General features: G+C 34.9%; 1 protein-coding gene across 1 annotated transcript; it reads right to left on the minus strand.

The window, feature by feature from the left end:
• Window positions 1–10,411: 10,411 nt before the first annotated feature.
• LOC149217426 (uncharacterized) lies at window positions 10,412–16,340 on the minus strand. The gene is made up of 6 exons (XM_089390206.1): window positions 15,043–16,340; window positions 11,280–11,382; window positions 11,105–11,186; window positions 10,977–11,016; window positions 10,660–10,747; window positions 10,412–10,555 (listed from the first exon to the last, which is right to left on the minus strand). The coding sequence occupies exons 1-6, from the start codon at window positions 16,338–16,340 to the stop codon at window positions 10,412–10,414; spliced, it is 1,755 nt and encodes a 584-aa protein (XP_089246332.1).
• Between the last annotated feature and the right edge of the window lie 9,756 nt (window positions 16,341–26,096).

Raw genomic sequence — 26,096 nt, forward strand, 5'->3', positions numbered from 1 at the left:
CCAAGGCTACGCGGGTTACGAATCGAATATTGCATTGAACTTGTTAACTCTCCCGCAAAAGAGTAACATATCTTTAAAAAATAAAAATAAATTATAAATATACAAAGTCTTACATTAAGTGTTTGAAACTATTTTTTTTAGTGTAATATCTGAGAGTAATATATTTTTAAATATTAAAAATACATAAGTTTATATTAAGGGTGAATTTTTTTTTAAAGTTTACTCAAAAAGTTTGATTTTTTTGAGGTTTTATAGATTTGGAGTTAAGTTGGATAAATGGTTTTATATATCTGAAATTAAGATGGATCTACACTGGTTTATAATATCTATACATTGTGACCTTTATATATTATATATTATTATTGTATTTTTATTTATGCTTCTTATGCTTATCAAATAAAAATAAAAACTTTTAATTTTAAATTACAATAAGTGAATATTTTATCTTTATTTATATATTTTATTTTAATAAAATATATTATAAATCTTGGAATATTTATACTAGGTGGGCAGATCCACCTGAAGGGAGCATTTCTTGTTAGCTCAACCACATAACCCATGAACTTTCAATAGTAAAAGTAATTTAAGGACAAGGACTTGACTGATTGAGCTAACCCTTGGGACTCAATATAATTTATTTTTTATAAATTAATATATCGAAATTTGTAAATTAATATAGTAAAATTAAAATAATGTGATAAAGAGTTTATATTTTAAAGTTTAATATCTCTATTAATATTTATAAAACTCTTTGAAAGGACTAATAATTTTAAAAAATAAAATTATAAAATCCCGTTTACATCAATAATTAAAAAAAATCTAAGTCTTGAATTGTGTGTGTAAGTTATAGTGTATCTAACATAACTGAGTCGGTTAAAAAAACATGTAAAAAATAAAAAAAAAATGTTTAATTTTAAATTTTATTTATATATCGATAACATTATTGGGTGAACACATGAAGATGGGTTACACTTTTTGGCCAAATGTGGTTATGAAATTTCAAATTTTCCTCTTTTATTGAATTGCATTCCTCAAAATTCATATAAGCATTGTGAATTTTGATTCAGAGTAAAAAGACAATGTGTAGAGAATTATGTTGTTGTCCTAATTATATTTTTTGCAAAAATAATTAGTGTCAATGTAATGACCCCAGACAATGTAAATGTGAAAATTTACTGTGGTAAAAGACAGTAAGACAGTTGTTGTTTATGTTTTAAAAACAAAATTGTGACAAACTATTTTATTAAAGTAATTTAAATATTTTCTTGAAATGCTGGCAGCCTCTAGGAGGTGGATTTAAAAGAAAGAGATCAGTTATAATAATTGATGGAAACTACCCTCCCAAACAGGAAAATTCCTGGCTGTAGGGAGGAAGTTCTGTGCTGTGTGGACAGACACAAGAGACCTTTTCCAAGAAGAGGAAAAGAGGAAAAAGACAAAAAAAGAAAAACTGGTTAAGTCTGGTAAGGACCAGATAACCAAGCACAAAGTGCACAAATCTTGTTGAGGGCTTGAGGCCTGCAAGATGGCTCGGGGGGAGAATTCCGTCTGAGAGATGGATCTCATGGCTGGGTGGAAGAGCAGAAACAAAGTACAGGTGACTTGCTTGAGAACCTATTCCTGACTTGGGTGAACCAGGTACGGTTTCAAGTTGCAGAGTCCCTGATTGAATATAAATATACAGTGAATTTACAAGTAGGTAAATAAGGATTATGTTTCATTCTCCTAGATACTGTTATTATATACAGTGAATCTACAGTAGGGTTTCATTCTCCTAAACACTGTTATATTGCGTAAGTAACTGCACAGGTGTAGTTTTAAGTGAAAAGGCAGATTATAACTCAAGAGGCATAATCTAAAATTAGCCGTGTGGTAAACAAAGCTACAACAGGTGTAGTTAAACTTAAAGACTGGTTATAGAATAAGAAGGGAAGTGACCCAGAAACCGGATATTAAATAATCATCATCATGACACATCCTCGTACAGGAGACGGTGGCGCTGTGTTAACATCGGAACAGCGAATAATGAAATAACCAAATAACAGAACAACGAATAATGGAATAAATAGTGCAGAGCTCTTGAATATAAACAAGCAGTTATTTTAATGTGTCGACAGAACGAGTTTGGAACGCTCTGAGTTTGAGCAAAGAGCGCCGACTATGGTCGGTTTTAACTCGTCGACAAAAGGAAAATAAACTCACAGCTATCATAATAATGATTGTTGATATGAACAGAAACAAATAAGTTATTCCAGCCAAAGGAATTTATTTTGTAAAAACTGTGTAAACATAGAGCGAGAACCACATTTCATTCCTGTACATCAGTGTTATTAAACTGCAAATGTTCGCTGATACATTAAGTAAAGAAAACAATGCGTTAAAGAGCAGTAAATGAAATCGAAACCTCTTTACAGGAACCCTGTACATGTTACTTAAAAGGGAAACAACTCTTGACATATATATATATTACGGCATTTCATAAAGAAAAGAAGATGCATGATATGGTTATCCTATCCAACCGAGGGCATACTGTATGAGTTTAGCAAGACGAGAATTGCATAGCAAATGTCAGACGGATGACTCGAAACAGTAAGCATAACCTGAGCAAATCCATGAGCCTGCCGTCGTTAAGACGAGCAAAACCAATGGTAACAAAACAAACTACCATACACTATTCTGAGAACTGTTAAATACGCAGAGAACATTCATAGAATACGCAAAGCATTAGTTGCCCTGGAAACATAGACAGAGTAACAGTTCCGTATATAAATTACAAAAACATAACACCCGGGTGGTGAAATCGTGAAGGGGTAATAACTGTGCATACATTAATAATGGAAAACCTCGAGCAGAACCTGAATCCGGTAGTCCAGGTCTGTGCATTACGGCCAGACCTGATGCCTTATAAGTTATATTAGAAATACCAAACCAAGGTCCAAGCATGCCGCAAGGGCAGTAATATAAACAAAATGAAACCGTAAATGCATGCTGTAGCACTCAGAAAACTCCGCCGTGGATGATAATTTAACAGGGCGGGTCACAGAACTCAACCAGACAACAAGAAATACTGAATGCAACCGTGAGGGTTCTCTGTGGAGAAATACCTCGGCATCGAAGCAAGGAAACCCTCGTTCGAACAGCGGTCTGCACCAAACCATAATATAATCCGCTCAAAATCATGAACTCCGAGCTCTCGTATGCAGAGCAGGGCAATTAAGAGTTGAGGACTTACCGTGGCCGCCGATAAGGGGTAAACCTTCGAACTTAGCCACCTTGGCACCGGCAGAGGGGGTTGAATAACCCAGCTGCACGCCCTGTCAACAAAACAAAAACAAACCCATAAGATTCATGACATTTAACAGCGAACTGTAACGCTTTCTGTAGATTCAAGGGTTAAGGGTCAATACCTGTAAGGGCGTATTGATGTGCACCTCACGGCCTTCGGAGGAGTGGCAGGTTACAAACAAAACACCGGTGGTATCGAACCAGAGAACAAACACAGAAGCGGAGCCGGAAGAGCCAAGGAACAAATAAACCCTGAGCCGGCCCAAATGAGTTTTATGTGATGACTTAAACCCTTGGAAACATTCCAACCCTCCGATCCAAGAGAGCAATCGTGACCGTCCATGCAAGGCGGGAAAGCAAAGCGGGAATGCCGATAAAACTGTGATCGAGGTGTCACATGGCCGAAGGGACAAGCCATGCCACCTGCCGTGGTGTGGATCGAAGGTATTAAGGCGATGGGTGAGTTGGCACCTGCATGGGCTGCGGTCGGACCACCAATCCCCGCACCGCATTAATACTTATTGCAGATTAGAGTAGACTAACGGCTGGGAGCCACCATAGTCAAATGCCTGTCGTAAACCATATGACAGCATAAAACAATATAACATAACATACGTACACAAGGTTATAGCGATGACAAAACATTAGGCCAGCTAGCTGTTCAAAACATGGCATAAAGTATGGTTCTATACGTTATGTAGTCAGACATGTGGTCATGTGTAGTGAATAAATCATGTTGTCTAGTAGATTCCTTATATAAGTTATACATTGGAATTTTTTTTTATGTGTATTGTGAACAAGGATGTGACAAATTGGTATCAGAGCCCAGTTTCAACACATGACATGTTTCACTGTGCAGAAGCATACACCATGCATACATATGAAAGTTAATAATTTATTTAACTGTTGTTCTGTCTATTTAGGGGTGAGATACAAAATTATAACAGCTAACAGTTAAGCCAGAGAAAGGAGACGAAATGCAAGGAGCCGACAGTAACCCTCGAGAAAACCCAGAGCTGTGGGTACAGTTGGGTGAGGAAACACGAAGTACCAATCTTGCAATACTGGAAACTGTTCAGGAGTTGAAAAATGAGATGGCACGTTTGCGAGAAGACAACGCGCGTTTGACGGTGGAACAAGAAAGAATTCTGAAGAGTTTGTCGGACAGGCAAAATCCACCTCTATCTAACCCCAGCGCGGAACAACAGAGGATGACAGAAGAACAAGACTATCAGATTGAACCTGAAAATTCTGAAGGCAAAGAGGATCACTCTAACAATGTACCAGAGCAGCAAACCTCAAAACGTCAGAGAATGGAGCTGCAGGGAGAATTTCGAAAAATTAAACCCCCACATTTCGATGGCGAACAGGAGGAAGCAGCTGAAGCATGGTTAATAAATATGAATAAATATTTTCAGTTGTATGAGTATGACCATAACTTGAAGGCGAGACTAGCTATCTTCCAGTTACAAGGTAAGGCAACCTTGTGGTGGGAGGAAATCAAGATTGTCAAGGGGGTAAGCGAACGGACCATTACATGGGAGAAGTTCCAGAAATACTTCAAAGAAAGGTACCTGACTGAGCGCTTCTACGATGAAAAGGCAAGGGAATTCCATGATTTAAGACTGGGACAGCAGACCATGGACGAGTTCATTAATCGCTTTACCTCTCTGTTACGTTATGTACCTTATATCAAAGAGGAAAAGGCCAAGGTACAAAGGTTTGTGAGCAGCTTACCTTCGTATATAAGAGAGAGGATTGAGTTTGACAATCCTAGGACCATGGATGAGGCTATTCGTAAAGCAAGGATCTGCTACCAGCAGAATAAGCAGAAGGGGGATACTTCCAATAAAAGGTGGAATGAAAAAAGGAGTAGTCGGATAGTTGGAAGCAGCAAGGGAGGTCGCAGCAATGGAAGTAAGGGAGCTGGCAAAGGATTAAACAGTAGATCTGTAGCAAAGAGTGCACCCCGAGCTAGGCCAATAAGTGAATCTAGAGTAAGTGAGCAGCCTGTTAGGCCAGAAGGTGAAGGGATGACCAGACCTCCAGTTCAATGCTGGGGCTGTGGAGGACCTCACTATGTTAAAAACTGCCCACAGCGAAAGGGGACAGACCAGATATCCCAAATTCATGAAGCTTCGACCGTTGGGGATGTGGCACGTAATGTACCCAGAATTAATGCAGCTTTGGAGGATCGCCAAGTGGAATACCAGCTGACTATGGTTGAATTTGAAGGTAAAATTTCAAACCTTTCTATAGCTGTTCTTATTGATCCAGGAGCTACTTTAAGTTATGTTAGCCCAAAGATTGTAGAACAGTGTAAGTTACAATCTGAAAAATTCAGGAATCCGTGGTTGGTCCAGTTAGCTACAGGAGCCAAGAGACGGGTCTTGGCCAAGATAAATAACTGCTCTCTAACTATAGCAGGGCAGCCAATAGTGGCATACTTAAACATACTACCTTTGGGTTCATATGACATCCTGATCGGGATGGATTGGCTGGAAAAACACTGGTCCTTAGTGAACTGCAAGACAAAAACCATTTACTATAAGGATGACCGTGGAGAACAGCAGGAATTACAAGGAATCAAGCATCCCGTACAGATTCGACCCATTACAGCATCTCAGTTAGCTAAATGCATCAGAAAGAAATGTCAAATTTACGCTATTCAGGTGGGTTACGCAAATCAGAAAGAAAAAACTGCTACGCTGGGTAACATTCCGGTGGTACAAGAATTTGCAGATGTTTTTCCCGAGGAAGTACCGGGATTACCACCTAAAAGAGATGTGGACTTCACCATTGAACTGATTCCGGGGGCAGCACCCGTGTCACGGGCACCATACCGTATGAGTGTACCAGAACTAACAGAATTAAAAATGTAACTGCAGGAGCTGTTAGATAAAAATTACATCCGTCCCAATGTATCACCCTGGGGAGCCCCAGTGTTATTTGTCAAAAAGAAAGATGGAACCTTTCGGATGTGCATTGATTATCGTCAGCTGAATAAGCTCACGATTAAAAATAAATATCCTTTGCCTAGGATAGACGAACTTTTTTGATCAAGTGAAGGGGGCAACGATATTCTCTAAGATCGATCTGCGATCTGGTTATCATCAGATCAAAATTAAAGAAGAGGATATCGCTAAGACAACATTCAGAACGCGGTATGGGCATTATGAGTTCGTGGTGCTACCTTTTGGTCTGACCAATGCACCTGCTACCTTCATGTGTTTGATGAACAACGTATTTCACAGGTTCTTAGATAAATTTGTGTTGATATTCATAGACGACATTTTGATTTACTCCCGATCAAGAAAGGAGCATGAGGAACACCTTAGATTGCTGTTGCAAACTTTGCGAGAACATCAATTATATGCAAAGTTTAGTAAGTGTGATTTCTTCAAGGAGGAGATACAATACTTAGGCCATGTAATCACAAAGGAAGGAATTGCAGTAGACCTTGAAAAAATCAGAACTATAATGGAGTGGCCCATACCAAAGGACGTGACAGATATTAGGTCCTTTATGGGGCTAGCGGGTTATTATAGAAGATTTGTGGAAGGCTTTTCAAGGGTAGCATACCCTATCACCTCCTTACAAAATAAGGGAAAGGTATTTAAGTGGACCTCAGAATGTCAGAGGAGCTTTGAACAGCTCAAGCATTTACTCACCACCGCGCCCATATTGAGTATAGCTGATCCTAATAAGGATTACGTGGTCTGTACTGACGCAAGTAAAGAAGGTGTGGGAGGAGTGCTGATGCAAGAAGGAAGAGTGATTGCATACGAATCAAGGAAGCTAAAGGAACATGAGCAGAAATATTCTGCTTACGACTTGGAGCTGGCAGCTGTTATTCATGCACTGAAAATGTGGCGACACTACCTTCTGGGAAGAAAATTTCTGTTGTTAACAGACCACCACAGCTTAACAAACTATTTCAGCCAACCCACCTTAAATACGAGACAAGCTCGTTGGGCCGACTTCTTAAGCGGGTTTGATTTTGAAATTAAGCATTTAAAGGGGAAGGAGAACCGAGTAGCTGATGCATTGAGTCGAAAGGTACAATGCGTGTGCAAGATTTCGGTTAGTAAATGGCAGAGTACCCTACTTGAAAGGATAAAAACAGCGGCTGATCAAGATGCTGTTTACCAGCAAATTAAACAGCAAGTACAACAACTTTCTGGTAAGGAAATACAACAGGGGTATGAGTTAGATGATGCCGGAATGCTGTATTTTAATAAAAAGCTGTATGTACCCAATGAAGATAGTCTTAAGAAGCTGATTCTGGACGAATTTCATATCAGCCATTACACCGGGCACCCAGGGTACCAGAAAATGGTTACCGCACTTCGAAAAGAATATTACTGGCCAAAAATGAAGAAGGAGGTAGCTGAGTATCTAGCGCGATGTCTAGAATGTCAACAGATTAAGGCGGAGCATTTGCATCCAGCAGGGCTGCTACAACCCTTACCCATTCCGGAATGGAAATGGGAGACTATCTCCATGGACTTTATAACCGGATTGCCTCGAACGAAGAAAAATAATGATTCTATTATGGTGGTAGTGGATAAGTTAAGTAAGGCAGCACACTTCATACCTGTGCAATCCACGTATAAGGCCGTGCAAATTGCTCATATTTTCATGCAAAATGTGTTCAAATTGCATGGACTTCCGAAGGTAATAATCTCTGATCGTGATGTTAAGTTCACATCAACCTTTTGGAGGACATTGTTTGCTGAACTGGGAACACAGCTGAACTTTAGCACAGCTTATCATCCCCAGACCGATGGCCAAACAGAACGAGTGAATCAGGTAGTGGAGGACATGCTGAGAGCATGTGTTATGATGAAACCAACTCAATGGGAGGAATACCTCCACCTGGTCGAATTCACTTATAACAATGGATATCATTCCTCAACACAGTTGAGTCCTTTTGAGGTCCTGTATGGGCGGAAGTGCCGCACACCCTCAAGTTGGGGTGGACCTGAGGACAGGTTACGAATTGGTCCTGAAATGCTCAAGGAAATGGAAGACACGGTAAAAAAAGTGCGTACCAACTTAAAAGCCGCTCAGGATAGACAGAAAAGTTTTGTTGATCGAAAGAGAAGGTTCAAAGAATTCCAAGTTGGGGACCATGTGTTTGTAAGAATTCAACCCAGAAGGAGTACCTTGCAGTGGAGCGGGTGTGCCAAACTAGCACCTCGCTATTTTGGACCCTTTCAAATCTTGGCAAGAGTGGGGCCAGTAGCTTATCAACTCGCCCTACCAAGCCATATTAAGATCCACAATGTTTTTCACGTTTCCGTATTAAAGCAATACGTCTACGATCCTAAACATGTGATTCAATGGCAGAATGTTCGGGTAAGAATTAATCTGATCATGCTAGATAAGCTTTGTTCTTAAACAAGAAAATAACTAAATCTGTTGCTGATTGCAGGTCGAGCCGGAAGGCGAGGTTCTGGTCGAACCACTGACCATTCTCGACCGGAGAGAAGTGCGGCTGCGGAAACGGGTTATTTTCCAAGCTAAGGTGCAGTGGCAGCATTATGGGCCTGAAGAGGCCACTTGGGAGGATGAAGAACTCCTTAGAGAAGCTTACCCGAATTTGTTTAAGGGAGACAGACATCGGGACGATGTCCAATCACAGGAGGGGGAGATGTAATGACCCCAGACTATGTAAATGTGAAAATTTACTGTGGTAAAAGACAGTAAGACAGTTGTTGTTTATGTTTTAAAAACAAAACTGTGACAAACTATTTTATTAAAGTAATTTAAATATTTTCTTGAAATGCTGGCAGCCTCTAGGAGGTGGATTTAAAAGAAAGAGATCAGTTATAATAACTGATGGAAACTACCCTCCCAAACAGGAAAAGTCCTGGCTGTAGGGAGGAAGTTCTGTGCTGTGGGGACAGACAGAAGAGACCTTTCCCAAGAAGAGGAAAAAGGAAAAAGACAAAAAAAGAAGAACTGGTTAAGTCTGGTTAGGACCAGATAACCAAGCACAAAGTGCACAAATCTTGTTGAGGGCTTGAGGCCTGCAAGATGGCTCGGGGGGAGAATTCCGTTTGAGAGATGGATCTCGTGGCTGGGTGGAAGAGCAGAAACAAAGTACAGGTGACTTGCTTGAGAACCTATTCCTGACTCGGGTGAACCAGGTACGGTTTCAAGTTGCAGAGTCCCTGATTGAATATAAATATACAGTGAATTTACAAGTAGGTAAATAAGGATTATGTTTCATTCTCCTAGATACTGTTATTATATACAGTGAATCTACAGTAGGGTTTCATTCTCCTAAACACTGTTATATTGCTTAAGTAACTGCACAGGTGTAGTTTTAAGTGAAAGGTCAGATTATAAATCAAGAGACATACTCTAAAATTAGCCGTGTGGTAAATAAAGCTACAATAGGTGTAGTTAAACTAAAAGACTGGTTATCGAATAAGAAGGGAAGTTACCCAGAAACCGGCTATTAAATAATCATCATCATGACACATCCTCGTACAGGAGACGGTGGCGTTGTGTTAACATCGGAACAACGAATAATGGAATAACCAGATAACAAAACAGCGAATAATGGAATAAACAGTGCAGAACTCTTGAATATAAACAAGCAATTATTTTAATGTGTCGACAGAAAGAGTTTGGAACGCTCTGAGTCTGAGTAAAGAGCGCCGACTGTGGTCAGATTTTAACTCGTCGACGGAAGGAAAATAAACTCACAGCTAGCATAATAATGACTGCTGTCATGTAAAGAAACAAACAAGTTATTCCAGATAAGGGAAATTATTGTAAAACTGTGTAAACATAGAACAAGAACCACATTTCATTCCTGTACATCAGTGTTATTAAACTGCAAATGTTCGATGATACATTAAGTAAAGAAAACAGTGCGTTAAAGAGCAGTAAAGGAAATCGAAACCTCTTTACAGGAACCCTGTACATGTTACTTAAAAGGGAAACAACTCTTGACATATATATATATATATATATATATATATATATATATATATATATATATATATATATATATATATATATATATATATATATATATTTACGGCATTGTATAAAGAAAGAAGATGCATGATATGGTTATTCTATTTAACCGAGGGCATCCTGTATGAGTTTAGCAAGACGAGAATTGCATAGAAAATGCCAGACGGATGACTCGAAACAGTAAGCATAACCTGAGCAAATCCATGAGCCTGCCGTCGTTAAGACGAGCGAAACCAATGGTAACAAAACAAACTACCATACACTGTTCTGAGAACTGTTAAATACGCAGAGAACATTCATAGAATACGCAAAGCATTAGTTGCCCTGGAAACATAGACAGAGTAACAGTTCCGTATATAAATTACAAAAACATAACACCCGGGTGGTGAAATCGTGAAGGGGTAATAACTGTGCATACATTAATAACGGAAAACCTCGAGCAGAACCTGAATCCGGTAGTCCAGGTCTGTGCATTACGGCCAGACCCGATGCCTTATAAGTTATATTAGAAATACCAAACCAAGGTCCAAGCATGTCGCAAGGGCAGTAATATAAACAAAATGAAACCGTAAATGCATGCTGTAGCACTCAGAAAACTCCGCCGTGGATGATAATTTAACAGGGCGGGTCCCAGAACTCAACCAGACAACAAGAAATATTGAATGCAACCATGAGGGTTCTCTGTGGAGAAATACCTCGGCATCGAAGCAAGGAAACCCTCGTTCGAACAGCGGTCTGCACCAAACCATAATATAATCCGCTCAAAATCATGAACTCCGAGCTCTCGTATGCAGAGCAGGGCAATTAAGAGTTGATGACTTACCGTGGCCGCCGATAAGGGGTAAACCTTCGAACTTAGCCACCTTGGCACCGGCAGAGGGGGTTGAATAACCCAGCTGCACGCCCTGTCAACAAAACAGAAACAAACCCATAAGATTCATGACATTTAACAGCGAACTGTAACGCTTTCTGTAGATTCAAGAGTTAAGGGTCAATACCTGTAAGGGCGTATTGATGTGCACCTCACAGCCTTCAGAGCAGTAGCAGGTTACCAACAAAACGTCGGTGGTATCAAACCAGAGAATAAACACAGAAGCGGAGCTGGAAGAACCAAAGGAACAAATAAACCCTGAGCCGGCCCAAATGAGTTTATGTGATGACTTAAACCCTTGAAAACATTCCAACCCTTCGATCCAAGAGAGCAATCGTGACCGTCCATGCAAGGCGGGAAAGCAAAGCGGGAATGCCGAGAAAACTGTGATCGAGGTGTCACATGGCCGAAGGGACAAGCCATGCCACCTGCCGTGGTGTGGATTGAAGGTATTAAGGCGATGGGTGAGTTGGCACCTGCATGGGCTGCGGTCGGACCACCAAACCCCGCGCCGCATTAATACTTATTGCAGATTAGAGTAGACTAACGGCTGGGAGCCACCATAGTCAAATGCTTGTCTTAAACCATATGACAGCATAAAACAATATAACATAACATACGTACACAAGGTTATAGCGATGACAAGACATTAGGCCAGCTAGCTGTTCAAAACATGGCATAAAGTATGGTTCTATACGTTATGTAGTCAGACATGTGGTCATGTGTAGTGAATAAATCATGTTGTCTAGTAGATTCCTTATATAAGTTGTACATTGGAAATTTTTTTTATGTGTATTGTGAACAAGGATGTGACAGTCATTTAATCTCTCAATTTTCCATTAAATGCAATATATGTCCTTGTAAATTTTCACAAAACTTAATAGGTATGTGTGTGTTCACTTGGCATAACTTAATCTAAAATGTGGAACTATATATATATATATCTATATATATATATATATATATATATATATATATATATATATATATATATAAGCATGATGTACAGGGAGAGAACTAAGTTTTTCATATTAAAAATATTTTTTTATGCAAAATTATATTTTTTATAATTTTTGGAAGTTAGTGAAGTAGTAATATTTCAATTGTATATTGGAAACACATGTGTTTCTGTAATATTTATTTCAACTCTTTGAATAAATTGAAAAATAAACTTACCATTTTTAAATCATGTCTATTTGATAAAGTTAAATATTTACATGTTATTTAAGTGATAAGACATCTCAATTTCACAATTATACCATAAAGGATAAATATGACGAAATCAAATCTTTATATCAATTCTTATTTAAATATATTACTCAATTTTCTCCATTTTATATAATAAATTTATTTAATAATACTATAAAAATAATGTGAAATGTACTCTCATTTTCTTTATATAAATAAAATTCTAATTGTAATAATTTATTCTCCTTATATATAATTTGTTTTCAATAAATACAAACTAAATATTTATTTAATTTTCAAATAAATGATTTAATGAAAAGCTTTTCAAGAAAAATCAATTAAAATTACAACTTATTAATAGTAATGCAAAAGAGAACCTATCTTAAAAAAAATTAAAATTAAAATGAATTATAAATAAGCTTACATTTGTCCAAAGATTCATTCTAACTTATAGTTATAAATTATATATTATAATAAAGGTTATGTATGCTAAATTAAATTAGTGGTAAAATATTTGTAAATTATAAAGTATTATAATTTTAACTTACATAGAAAGATGATAAATAATGTTTACATATATACTTTCTTACATTATATCTATATATCTGGGCGTATTCTAGATTGTAAAGTTTTTCTTGGGACAAAAATGATATATTATGTAAGATAAAAAAATTAAAGTCAATGGGTGCTTAGCTAAAGTGGTTGGAATGGTGGTTTGCCATCCCATCCACTTGGGCTCAAGTCCCTATAGAAGTAGACTGGCATAGTAGATTTTCTTTATTAAAAAAAACATATTAAATTATTTAATATAATATTTAATATTATCATAACCATCGTCTAAAAATATAATGGATAAAAAGTTTAAAAAATTAATTGACATTAATATAAAATAATTAATATTTGATTATCATGAAGATGAACTTCATTAGTAGATTTAAAAAAAAAACATATTAAATTATTTAATATAATATTTAATATTATCATAATCATCATCTAAAAAGACAATGAATAAAAAGTTTTAAAAATTAATTAACATTAATATAAAATAATTATATTTTGATTATTTTGAAAATAAATTTTATTAGTAAAATTGACCATTAATCATTATTTATATGATTTGTCCAAAAACTATTACAAAAATAATTATGAATCACAAAAATCTTATATCAAATATAATATTTTAATTATTTTAATAAATAATTTAATTTTTTTTAATAAAAAAATATTGCATTTTATTTTAAATTTAGAACTTTAATATTTATAACCCTAATTGAAACTGTGAATTAATATTTTGATGTTTTAACAATCATTTTTCTTGCACGAATGAAAATTTATATGGTTTTGAACGGTGTAAATTTGATTTTTTTGAATTAAGATTTAATTGTTTTAACAAAGGCTTTATCTTGCACATGTGAAAATTTATACTATTTTGAAATGTGTAAGTTTCATTATTTTATTACTTTTCTTCTTAAAGGTAAGGTAGTTGGTCTAATGTTTCATATGCATGAATGGAGAGAAAGGTAGTTACCATAATCATTACATAAATCAAATATAGATTAACAAAAAAATATTCTATCCAATCACGAAATATAAATATTTTGTAACCACATGATGTTAATCATATCCGTGGTGTAGGTGTGGTATACGCTAACCAATAATAACTCATCTTCCTTTGAATAAAGGGGTCATTTCCAGCGAACAACGACATTGTGTGAATGGATTAGGTTGATGTGACGGTTCTGGTTAGTTTTGAAATATAGATTTCAGAATTACAGTGTACGTTTATTATAGATTTTAAAATTTTATAGTTAGATATGAAAAATGTTAAATAATTAATTTTATTATTATGTTAATTTTTGGAATAAAATTTTTAGAATTTTAATTTAATTATCAATTATGTTAATTTTTGGAATAGAATTTTTATAATTTTAATTTAATTATTAATAATTATTAGGTAAATAATAAAAATTAAAATTCTATTTAATATTTTATAATATTTATAAGAATTTATATAGATCAATCTTTAACTTAGTTATGTTTTTATTGTTTTTTAATTAGATTGATTAATTAAAAAGAATGATATATGAAATGAGTAATAGTTTTTTGGACATGAGTTATTGACAAACCATTATATTAGTTCATAATATTTTTTTTTTTTTTTCAGAAGAAAAAAACCATATAGATTATATTAAGGAAATATAATGGACATTGTATACAACAAACCAAAAATTCCATATTGCTTGGAGACCCACGGCAGAACAGAATAAACCATGAAAGAGAAAAATGTACAGAATTTATAGATGTACAGATAGATGGAGAGATTAGTCTCGAGCCAGAAAGAGGCAAAATAAAACCAAAATAAGACCATCTGAAACCCTAAGCTCCAGATAGAGCGAGAGCACCATAAGCATAAAGATCCATTCAAGGCTGCGCGGCACCAATGACCACATCCAAGAAACAGAAGAAGAAGAGATCCCTACACATCAGGAGGGATAGATGATTCTATTATTCGCAGCAAGATAGAAGCAAGTGGAATTCTGAGATCTTGAAAAATACATTTATTTCTCCACTTCCATATAAGCCAGATGACCGAAACAAACATGGAACGAAGAGATATGCATTGCTCACTCCACCACCTGTAGCCCTCCTGTACAGAAGCAAAAACGCGGTAAGGGAAACAAAAGGATATAGACAATTCATACCAGATTTGCAATGTCTGAGCACATTGAAAAAACATGTGAACATTGGTCTCATGATCCGAGAGACACATGGAACATCGACCCGGCCCGTTCCATCCCTTCTTTTGAAGAACCTCCCAGGAGAGGTTCCTGTTGGAGAAAACCAGCCATGAAAAAAGAATACATTTGAGCAGGCAAGTCACTTTCCACAGTGGCATCAGAAACTTTGATGCTGTGTCATCAGGAAGGCCATCTATCATTGCAGAGTAAATGTCCTTTACCCTTACCGGCTGAGTTGATTTCGAAATAGACCATACCAATTTGTCTTTGTTGCCCATTCGCTGGATGCCTTTGCTTGTTAAATTCTGGATCACCGAGGCCCATATCGTGCTCAAGTGTGGAGGGATCGATAAATCCTCCTCGCCAATCCAAACAGGAGATGAGGATGTCCATTGTTTAATCAACTTTTCCCAAGTAAATATACCTTTTGTTTGGAGAAAGAGTATAAGGCATCTTGGGATCATGAGCTCCAGACCATTGACAATCGGGTCGATGCCAATGTAAATGCAGGATCCCGAGTACAACCTCCATCGAAGATTCTGAATGAAGAAAGGTAGAATTTTCCTGAAGCTATTCCATATAGCAGAACCCGTTTTTATACCAAAAGAAGATCTCTGATACCAGAACTCCAGGCTGCGTCCTTTCAGATATCGATTTTGAATAATCTTGCTCCATGGACCAGACCCAAAAATGCCCCTATAGAGCGATTTGCACAGTAAAGCCTTTCCAAAAATTTTCATGTTAAGAAGACCCCAGCCTCCGATATTCTTCGGCCTCGAAATGATTTCCATTTTAACCAGATTTATCTTTGACTGGAAAGATTTTCCTCCCCATAAAAAGTTACCCGCGATGGAGCACATCTTTTTGATAATGGAAGCCGGGAGATGAAACAAATGGGACCAATAGACTGATAATTGTGATAAAACTGACTGAACCAGAATGAGTCTTCCGGCAAGAGATAGAAATCTCGCTTCCCAAACAGAGATTTTTTTGAAGAATCTGTCAATTAGCCAGAACCAATCCTGAGTACCATATCCTTTGGCCTTCAGAGAGAAGCCCAAATATTTGAATCCGCCCCTAATAGATGACTGTGGAATGCCAAATAAATCGGCAATCCATAAAACAATGTCATTTTCAGAATCATTATGATACAACATAGATTTAACCTTATTTATCACCAAACCCGATGCCGATTGGAATTTAATGAGAATTTCATGTAAACAATCCCAGGACGCTCTACACAACATGGCAAAGATGAGCATGTCATCGACAAATAAGTTGTGTGATAAAGATATATCCTTGCAAATCCTTACCGGCCTGCACCTCTGATCCGACACCACTTTCCTTATCTAATTGTTGAGAGTGTCCATCACGAGAATGAATAATAGTGGCGATAATGGGCAACCTTGCCGGAGGCCTCTTTCAGCTTTGAAAAAGTTAGTTGGAATCCCGTTGACAATAACAGCGTATTTGACATTTTCAATGCATGCCATAATCCAATTTATGCATTGTGTTCTGAGACCAATCTTTGCCAACAGAATTCGGAGAAAACCCCAGTCGACGCAGTCATATGCTTTGGTCAGATCAATCTTCAGAATGGCAGCGTCGATGTTTTTTGTTAAGATCGAGAAAAGACATTCCTGGGTCATGGCCACTGCATCCAGAATATTTCTGTCCTTGAGAAAGGCATGTTGATGATTTGTAATAAATAAACTTAACACCGTCTTCATCCTTTCCGCAATGATCTTGGAGATGATTTTAAAGAGGATATTACATAAAGCAATCGGCCTGAAGTCATTGAAAGACTCGGATCGATCTTTTTTTGAAATCAGAGCAATAAATGTAGCAGTGATGGCACTGTTTATATTTCCAGAAATCCTTGTGGCCTCGACCATCCTTAGCAAATCCTCTTTAAATAAGTCATAAAAAATGACATCACTAGATAAATAAACCACTATCTTTATGCACCAAACAACCTACCATTCAAAATCCTCGCCAATTAACTAACTAAGTCAAAAACAATGCACTGAAATTGGACGCGTCTGCGCCATCTATTTCGTTGCGGTCAAATTTGGTTGCGGGATACAATACTTGCCCCGTCACTATTCGATACGGAAATCTCAGACTGACAAAGGCGTCTGGACTCTGGACAAAACAAACCAAAGATTCAACTCACTATTTTTCAATGCAATGAAATTGGAAGCTTCCTACAACTGAGCATTCATAGATTTAGTCCGCGCCGTTGCAATCAAGTTTGGTTACGGGAGAAATGGTCTACATTCTTCACATAGAGATGAAAATCATCATACGGGAGAAATGTGTGGCACATGGGAGAAATGTGTTGCACATGTCTAGTATCTAGACTGTTACACAACAATTTTGTATTTAAGAGACAATTTTTCTCTTTATTATTTTTAGTTTGGTTGGGTGGAGTTTGTTTTGGACGGTTGGTGAACTTTATTCCCAAAACTATTTGGCTAAGGATTCCATTCAAAAGTGGGCTTTCACTTTCCCTTGTTTCATAATAAGTAGCACCTCATCGGTATTAAGCACATTGACATGATATAACTGCAACCGATTGTTAAAATAAAGGAAAAGACCAAAATAGAATAATAGAGAGATGACATTGAGACAACTTCCTTCCACTAACTCTCTTGTGTCTAAGTAACTTGCCCATTGTTACCTCTAGGCCGATGAATGGGAAACAAAAATGGTACCTTAAGGCTGAATTTGTAGGTTAAAGATCACGACTGGGTTTGTGGGGGTGACAAGAGAGGAAACAACTATAAAATTTGAAAAAAAACTAGAGTTTCCTCGAGTTGGTGCAATGAAAGCTTTCCATCCAAATAATGTCATATATAAGAGGCAGTTTCACATTAAGAAAACAATAAGATATAAATTGAGGATCCCTCATGATAATTGCTCATTGAGACAACAAATTTGACAACTTCCCATCAGTTGTTTTCAATCTCACACTATACAAGATTGAGACTAAGATTATGATTAATAGTTTAATGTAAATATATATATAAATTAAGTTAAAGAATGAAAGGCTTCCTATCACTATTTCAAACATTAAAGAAAGTCATTGAAATTTAAGAATAAATTGAATTAAAGAGGTAATGTCTGGTTAAATCATTAAAATATCGTGGAGAGATAGACATTCAAAATATCTAATATTGTTAAAAACATTATCATAATTATGTTTAAAAAAGAGTGCGATGATCAAATAGTTAACTGCAACCAATGGTTAAAATTAAGGCAAAGGCCAAAGTAGACTAGCTAAGGAAGAACCAGAGTTTTTTGAGAGAAGACATTGAGACAGTGCTCGTGCAATTTCCTTCCACCAACTAATTTGTGTCCAAGTAACTTGCCTATTGTTACCTATAGATTGATAAATGAGAAACATAAATTGTAGGCTAAGGCTGGTGACTGTGTTTTTGGTATAACAAAAAAAACAAATATAGAATTTGATAGAAAAACTGGAGTTTCCTGAAAGACATACAATGAAATCTTTGCATTCAAACAATTTTAGAAGCAATTTCTCATTAATAAAGCCATAAGATATAAATTAAGGATCATTATATTTACACGTGCGATCAGACCCCTCAAATTTCCAAGCGCACAACGAGAGCGAAAATGATGCATTAACGTTTCATTACAGTGATGGTTGATCGTGGCGAGAGTTGGAGAGTTTAATTGAGATGAGTTATAAATGAGAGAAGTGGCTTGGCTCATACCTCCCCATACTCGCTCATTGAGAAAACCCACTTTTCAACCTCGCGCATACATCGACTGAGAATAATATTATGATTAATAGTGTAATGTAAATATATACCATAATTAGGTTAATTAATGAAATACTTTCTATCATTATTCCAAATATTAAAGAAACATTGTCAAAGTTAAGTATAAAGCAAGTTATTCAAAATTAAGAATAAATTGAATCAAAGTTGTAATGTTTTATTAAATTATTGAAATATGGTGAAGAAAGATGGTATCCAAAATATTTAACATGGTTAAAAGTATTACTATAATTAACTTTAAAAAAAGTGTGATGATAAAATAATTGTGAATAAGAAATATTTGTTGATAATTTTTTGGATATATGTTATGTGTAGGGTTAATGATGTGTTATTTTACTAGTGGTCTTACCATCCATCATCAGCTAACTCATCGTTGATGATGGGTAGTGAGACCACTTCTTCTCACTACCCATCATCAGGGAGCTCATTCTTGACTATGCACAGTGAGACCACTAGAAACTTAACACATCATTAAACCTACACATTGTCTCACTACCCATCACAAGGAAGCTCATTCCTGATGATAAGACGTGAGACAACTAGAAACTTAAGACACCATTATTAAACCTACACATTGTCTCACTACCCATCACAAGGAAGCTCATTCTTGATGATAAGACGTGAGACAACTAAAAACTTAAGACACCATTAAACTTACGCACAACATATATCCAGAAACTTATTAACATAATTACATACAGTAGAAATATACATACACAAAGAAAAAAATGAATTTAAAAAAAATATTAATTAAATTTATAAAAAAATTATCAAAAAAATAAAAAATAATTATAAAAATAAAAAACAAGTGAATCTCACGAAATTTAATATTACATCATAACTTCTCAACCCTAACCCATAAAAATTAAACAAAACTTCAAAAATTCACTCAAATCATATTTTAAAAATAATATAAAAATAACAAATTTAAATTTATAAATTTTATAAATGAAAGTTGAATTAATTATTATTATTATTTTAATAAAAAAAATATAATATTAAAAAAAAACCAATAATATATACATATTTCTAAATTATTTTTAATTTTATTATAATTAAAAAATATAATAAATAATAAATATATTTCTAAATAAAATATTTATCTTATTATTCCTTTTATATTAAACTTTCACAAAAATTAATAATATTTTCATTTATTTTATTTATCTTATTACTCCTTTTATATTAAACTTTCATAAAAATTAATAATATTTTCATTTTAATTAATGTTCGAAGAAATAATTATTTATTTATATTATTTTTTAATTGTTATTTTATTTTGAATAAAAAGTATTGCATTTCTTATCTTATTTAGCCCTAAGACAAAAAGATGTATTTGATTTAAATTTTTTCATAGTAAAATAATACCAAAATAATGTTGGTATTAGTTCAACATTATTTCATTCACTCACTTGCTGTGTAATACTTACATTATAAAATTTTGTAAAAGAGAAATGTCTGTAAAACAAATGGTTGTAGACTCAAATATCAATGTGACTATATGCATGTTCCTCCCAACCCAAAGCACCTGACCCAACCATTATGATATTTCATTTGTTTCACCACCCGTACATGATGGTATAATGGAAAAGCTTGCAAGTTTCTGCAGTTCAAATCTATGCTTTTCCCCAAAGTACTAGTGTTGTTAGCTTTTCGAGAGAATTTTTGTTGCTTTTTCTAATCTAAATATAAATTATTATATTTTCTCACAAAACTCTTCTTAAATATATCTATTTATCTATTTTAAATTAAAACCCATTTCTACAAGTTTATCCATTTAAACCTACCTAAAGAATTATATCCATTTATGACATGTATATTCCTTTTACAATGGACAACACCTTCTATTTCACAAAACTCTTCTTAAATATATCTATTTATCTATTTTAAATTAAAACCCATTTCTACAAGTTTATCCATTTAAACCTACCTAAAGAATTATATCCATTTATGACATGTATATTCCTTTTACAATGGACAACACCTTCTATTTCCATTCGCATTGGTTTGAATATGGAAATTTTTGAACGAATTGAAATGATTATGTTATTTTATTTTTTATTTTCCAAGAGGGACGAGTGGCCAAGGCAACCTGTCATTGATTGATTGATTGATTGATTTATTTATTTAAATGATAGTTATTTGAATTCATATATATATATATATATATATATATATAAAATTTTTTAAGGAGAGATTTATTTTTAATTTAATATAACATGGAAGATTTTGTAATTTTTTCGATGATAAATATAGAATTTATAATTTATATATAATATTTGAATAAAAATATTAATTATAATAAAAAATTATTGTAAATAGATAATATGTAAAATAAATGTGATATTTCCAAATTATGTAAATATTTAATTTATTGCAAACCAAATAATTTGTTATTTCTTTAATTATAAAACTGTTTCTTGGATTAATTATGCAGAAAATGAATTGGTAGTTATTTGTAAATACTATTTTTTATTTTTGTTTTTACTTATAAGTAGTTAGGGAGACAATTATCTTCCCTAACTAATTCTTGGGTATTTACTTAAGAAAGATCAAGATGATAGGGGTATCTGAGATCAAGGAGAAAAAAACAAGAGGAGAAGAGAAAAATGATAATTTGCGCTGAGATGTCAGGCAGAGTTCTATAGCTATGTCTGGTAGCAACGTTTGGTTTCTTGGGTATTTACTCAAGAAAGATCAAGTTGATAGGTGTATCTGAGATCAAGGAAAAGAAAAAACAGAAGACAAGAGAAAAATGATAATCTATGCTGAGATGCTAGAGATGTCAGGCAGAGTCTACCTCTGGTAGCAACATGTGGTCTACATAGGTCTGGTAGTCAGGCAGAGTCTACCTCTGGTAGCAACATGTGGTCTACATAGGTCTGGTAGCTACGTCTGGTGTGGACCAGATAGTTGTGAGACAATTAAGATCTCATATTAGAAAAAGAAGAAAGGGTTCCTAAGCTGTGAGACAATTAAGATCTCATATTAGAAAAGGAAGAAAGGGTTCTTGTGTACAGGAACAACTCTGGGGAAGACTACAGGAAGTAGTAGTCTTAAGGTTGGGAGGTAAAATATTGAGCAACAAAGTTTATTTGCAGGCTAAGTCTGGAAAGCTTAGACCAGATAAGTGAAATTTCCTTAAAGTAATCAGAATTATGCTATGCTTTGTTACATAAATATATGTGTAGGTCATTGTATTAGAATGTGGAAATTAATGGATTAATGGAAATAACGTATAAACTGGTAAAAGAATTTACCACCGAAATTTAGTAGTTCTTATTAAGGATATATGGTAGAACTGAATAAGTATATTTCAATATTGGAAATTTAAAAAGTTCTTATTAAAGAACATATGGCAGAATTAAAATAAGCATATTTCAATATTGGCAAATAGTTTTAAACTAGTATGATTCAATATCGAATCTAGCTCTCAGAGAATAAATATAAACTACAAAATATTCCTCTTTTGAAGAACAGTAGAATACTAAAACCCTTGCTAAACCCCGAGTAACAGGGACGAAGCAAAACAAGCATTAAGGTATAAACATATTGATTCAACATTCGCGAAATAGAATAAAGGAAATAATAGATATAATAAAAATGAGATATACAATACGCGACATGATTAAAGAATCTCATTATACTACCCTCATGGTTTGGGAAAATACCCTTTACCATGTCAATGCAATTAGTACGATAACTAAAGTTGCTAAACTGTATTAACATGAAACGAAAGAACAAGGGAATGCTGAACATTTAAATAGCACGACGCATTACACAGTCGTAATGAAAATTATAATATTAAGAACTGTAGGTTCTCAGAAAAACAACTACACAACTGGCTAACCAATAGTAGAATTGGATAGGCCAGATTGAAATCCCTCTAGCAAAATAAACAAAAAATATTTATTCGCTTAAACGATAGTGGAAGAAGTTGTCGAAACTCATAACCTAAACAATAATCTTCATAGAGGAAACCCATCGTAAATTATGCCACCACCTGTCACCCTTAACGGCTGACTTGTCTAGTACTTTCGATAATTAAACAATTATGTATAGACTGAACAGAGCCCTATGAGAGCTGAAACCCCAAACTATAAGAAACCTTAAGAAATGTAGTACCCGGAGGAGATTTAACACATTCCAAGAAATATCTCCCACTCGCGTACCACACAATACATGAATACCTATAAAACCCTCCACCCCAACTGGGAGGAGTAACCAGATTAAGAGGTGAAAGCAAAATGAACGATAAAAAAGGAGCTACATGCGAAAACAATTCAGTAATTACCTAGCTAAAACTTCTTATGCAAACCCTCGTCACAACAAAGTATCAAAACGAAGGTCACCACACCTGCCAAGAAGCCAAAGGCAGTTAGAGGTCATAGAAAGGCGTCCACAGGAAAATAATACAAAGTAACAGTCAAGAACCATGAACATTACCTGATGAAGTGACTTCGGAGCAAACCCTCGACGCAGAAGAATGTCGAACCAGAGGTCGATACATTTGCCATAGAGGCCAGAGACAGTCAAAAGCCATGATTCGACAACAACAAACCGTTTTACAGTGCATTTCCAATGATAGAACCCATGAGCACTTGAGTAAGGCAAAACCCTTCTGAGTTGCGGTCTCCAATTCCAGAAAGGGAAGAATGACAAAGATGCATCTAGTTTGTCAAGGCATAGAAACCTAGGAAGGCATCTCCACCATGTGATCCAAACAACAAAGGAGAGTCGTTGATCTGAGGCTAGTCCCGAGGACAATAATGGAGTGGTACTGCCATAAAGGCTCCAGCCAGGAAAGGTCTCCACCTAGGCCAAATTGACAGCCAAGTTATTAATGCATTGTGTCAGATCAGGTAGTAGTGATGTTAACGCTTAGAAGTCAGACAACTATAAGTCAGGTTTAAATGCCAAATCACAGACATACTCTTTTAAAATGACAAAGGGACAAGTGTCTCGTAAAAGCCTCCTCTTATGTTTTTAAAGTGTAAATACATTTATGAACGATATGTTGTGTTGGACCAAGTTCGAAATTTAGCTAAGTAAACTATATTATAACCAGCAACGCCTGGGTTTAACCCTGCATGTTGAATTAAATATAATTACAGTCTTGGTATTAACATTGAATTTATACATAATTATATTTTTAATTACAGTTTTTTTTTTAATATGATGATATATTTTTAACTTATGAGTATGTTACGATAAATGGAAAAAAATGATGGTTAAAACATTTTATTACTGTGTGTCTCAAGATAAAGGCTAGGTGTTACTTTTTTCATGTTTAGCATGGAATTGATACATGTCATCTATATAAGTAACTAGAATAGATTCATATTAACCTAAGATTTATCAACTGTGGAGAGAGATCAAATCTTTTTAAGTGAAAACATTTATTCAAATTTTACACTTTAAAAAAAAATTGCATCTCAAAAAATTTGATCCCTCTCAACACTTGATAAAGAGTTAATATAAATATATACAAATATTATGATAACCATAATACGTACAACAAATATCAAATGAACAAAATTAAATAAAGTTAATATGAAATAAGATCATATTTTAATTTTTTTGATAAATAAACCTTTTATAACACAATTTTATTATACTTAATTTTATATTAATACTTTTTTCCTATCTTATTTTAAAAAATATATTTTGTTTAAATAAAATTATTTTTAATTTAAATACTAAAAACTTGAATAACATGCCATTGAGACTGTGAATTAAGAGTTATGTGTTTTAACAACGGATAAATTAAAAAAAAAAAAAAAAATCCCATCAAATTATATTTGGGGTGTCGATGCTGTATAGACGAACTAATAATAATTATTTTGACATATACACTCATTCATATTGTTATAAATTTCACATTTTTTTTTTTTAATAATAAAAGCATATTCGAGTGATGGGAATATAGGGCATCATCCCAAACATAGAGAATCCAATCTTTTGGCTAAGAGGCTTTCCAAACCAACGAAGCAGAAGCATTAATGTGCCAAGTTTGATCTGAAGTGATTTCTCTTACGGTTTAATATCTGAAATTGCATCTCTTAGTGAGATTGTTCCGCTCAAACTTAAAATATTGTGGCTTTCTTAAGAAATTTCTGGTTTAGTTTTCGAATGATTGGGTCGCACCATCTTCCTGGGCGAAGGTTTGCAGTCAATGGTGGGGTCTTCTAAGCTTCCTTGGTGAGGATTATTCCGCCTTCGAACCTGATATCAGATCTGTGATTAAGCGAGGTCGTTTCATTTCTGTGGGTTCACATATATACAGATCTGAAGTATTGATTCTCGGCTATCTCTAGGGCATCATCCCAAACACAGAGAATTCAATCTTTTGGCTAAGAGGCTCTCCAAACTAACGAAGCAGAAGCATTAATGTGCCAAGTTTGATCTAAAGTGATTTCTCCTGCGGTCTATCGGGTCTGCGAATTGGGTTTGTGGTGAGATTTTTCAAAATACTTTTCCAATCTGTGCAGTCTCAACCATTCATCTTTCCAGATCCAATCTGGTCTGCAGGCTGTGGTTCGTCCGGGGCACGTGTGGTCTGAGGTCTGGTTTGCTCAATCAAGTGCACACATTCCTTATCTTTTTCTAATATATATCTACTCATATATTTTCAAATATGAATAATTCACCACAACTACCAAAGATTACCAAAGGTAGGCCTAACACAGTTACTCTACAAAGCCTGCATGAGTATATAGAGTCTTTAGATAAACGTAGAGAATAAAGAGAATTCAAGCTACAAACAGAGTTAGAAGCCATGCTGGAAAATAAATTCACATCTCTTGAAGACAAGATCCAAAAACAAATAGAAAATAAAATAGAACTATTGGAGAATAAAATGGAGGCAATGGAGACTAGGTTGTAGGTTATAGAAAAACAAAACCAAGATACGAACCAAACATCCCAGCAAGGAGATGTTGATACTTTAGAGAGTCTTAAAATGAAGGACATGATTAAAGAACTAGAAGAAAAAGTTAATAGCCGCCTCACCCTAAATAGTGTGGCAGGTAAATTAGATATCAAACCAATTAAAGATGAAATGAAAAAATTGATAGAATTAGACCATGAGAGTAACAAAAGGGCCTTGAACCTTATAATATTCGGTTTGAAAGAGGAGATAGACGAGGATACTTTAGCCATAGCCCAGACAGAATTACATAATAGATTACAAATTGAAACAACGTGTCTCAC

The sequence above is a fragment of the Pinus tabuliformis genome, chromosome 1_1 (genome assembly GCF_031772625.1).
Source record: "Pinus tabuliformis cultivar Carrire ecotype Pingquan chromosome 1_1, CPIR1, whole genome shotgun sequence".
Lineage (NCBI taxonomy): Eukaryota > Viridiplantae > Streptophyta > Pinopsida > Pinales > Pinaceae > Pinus > Pinus tabuliformis.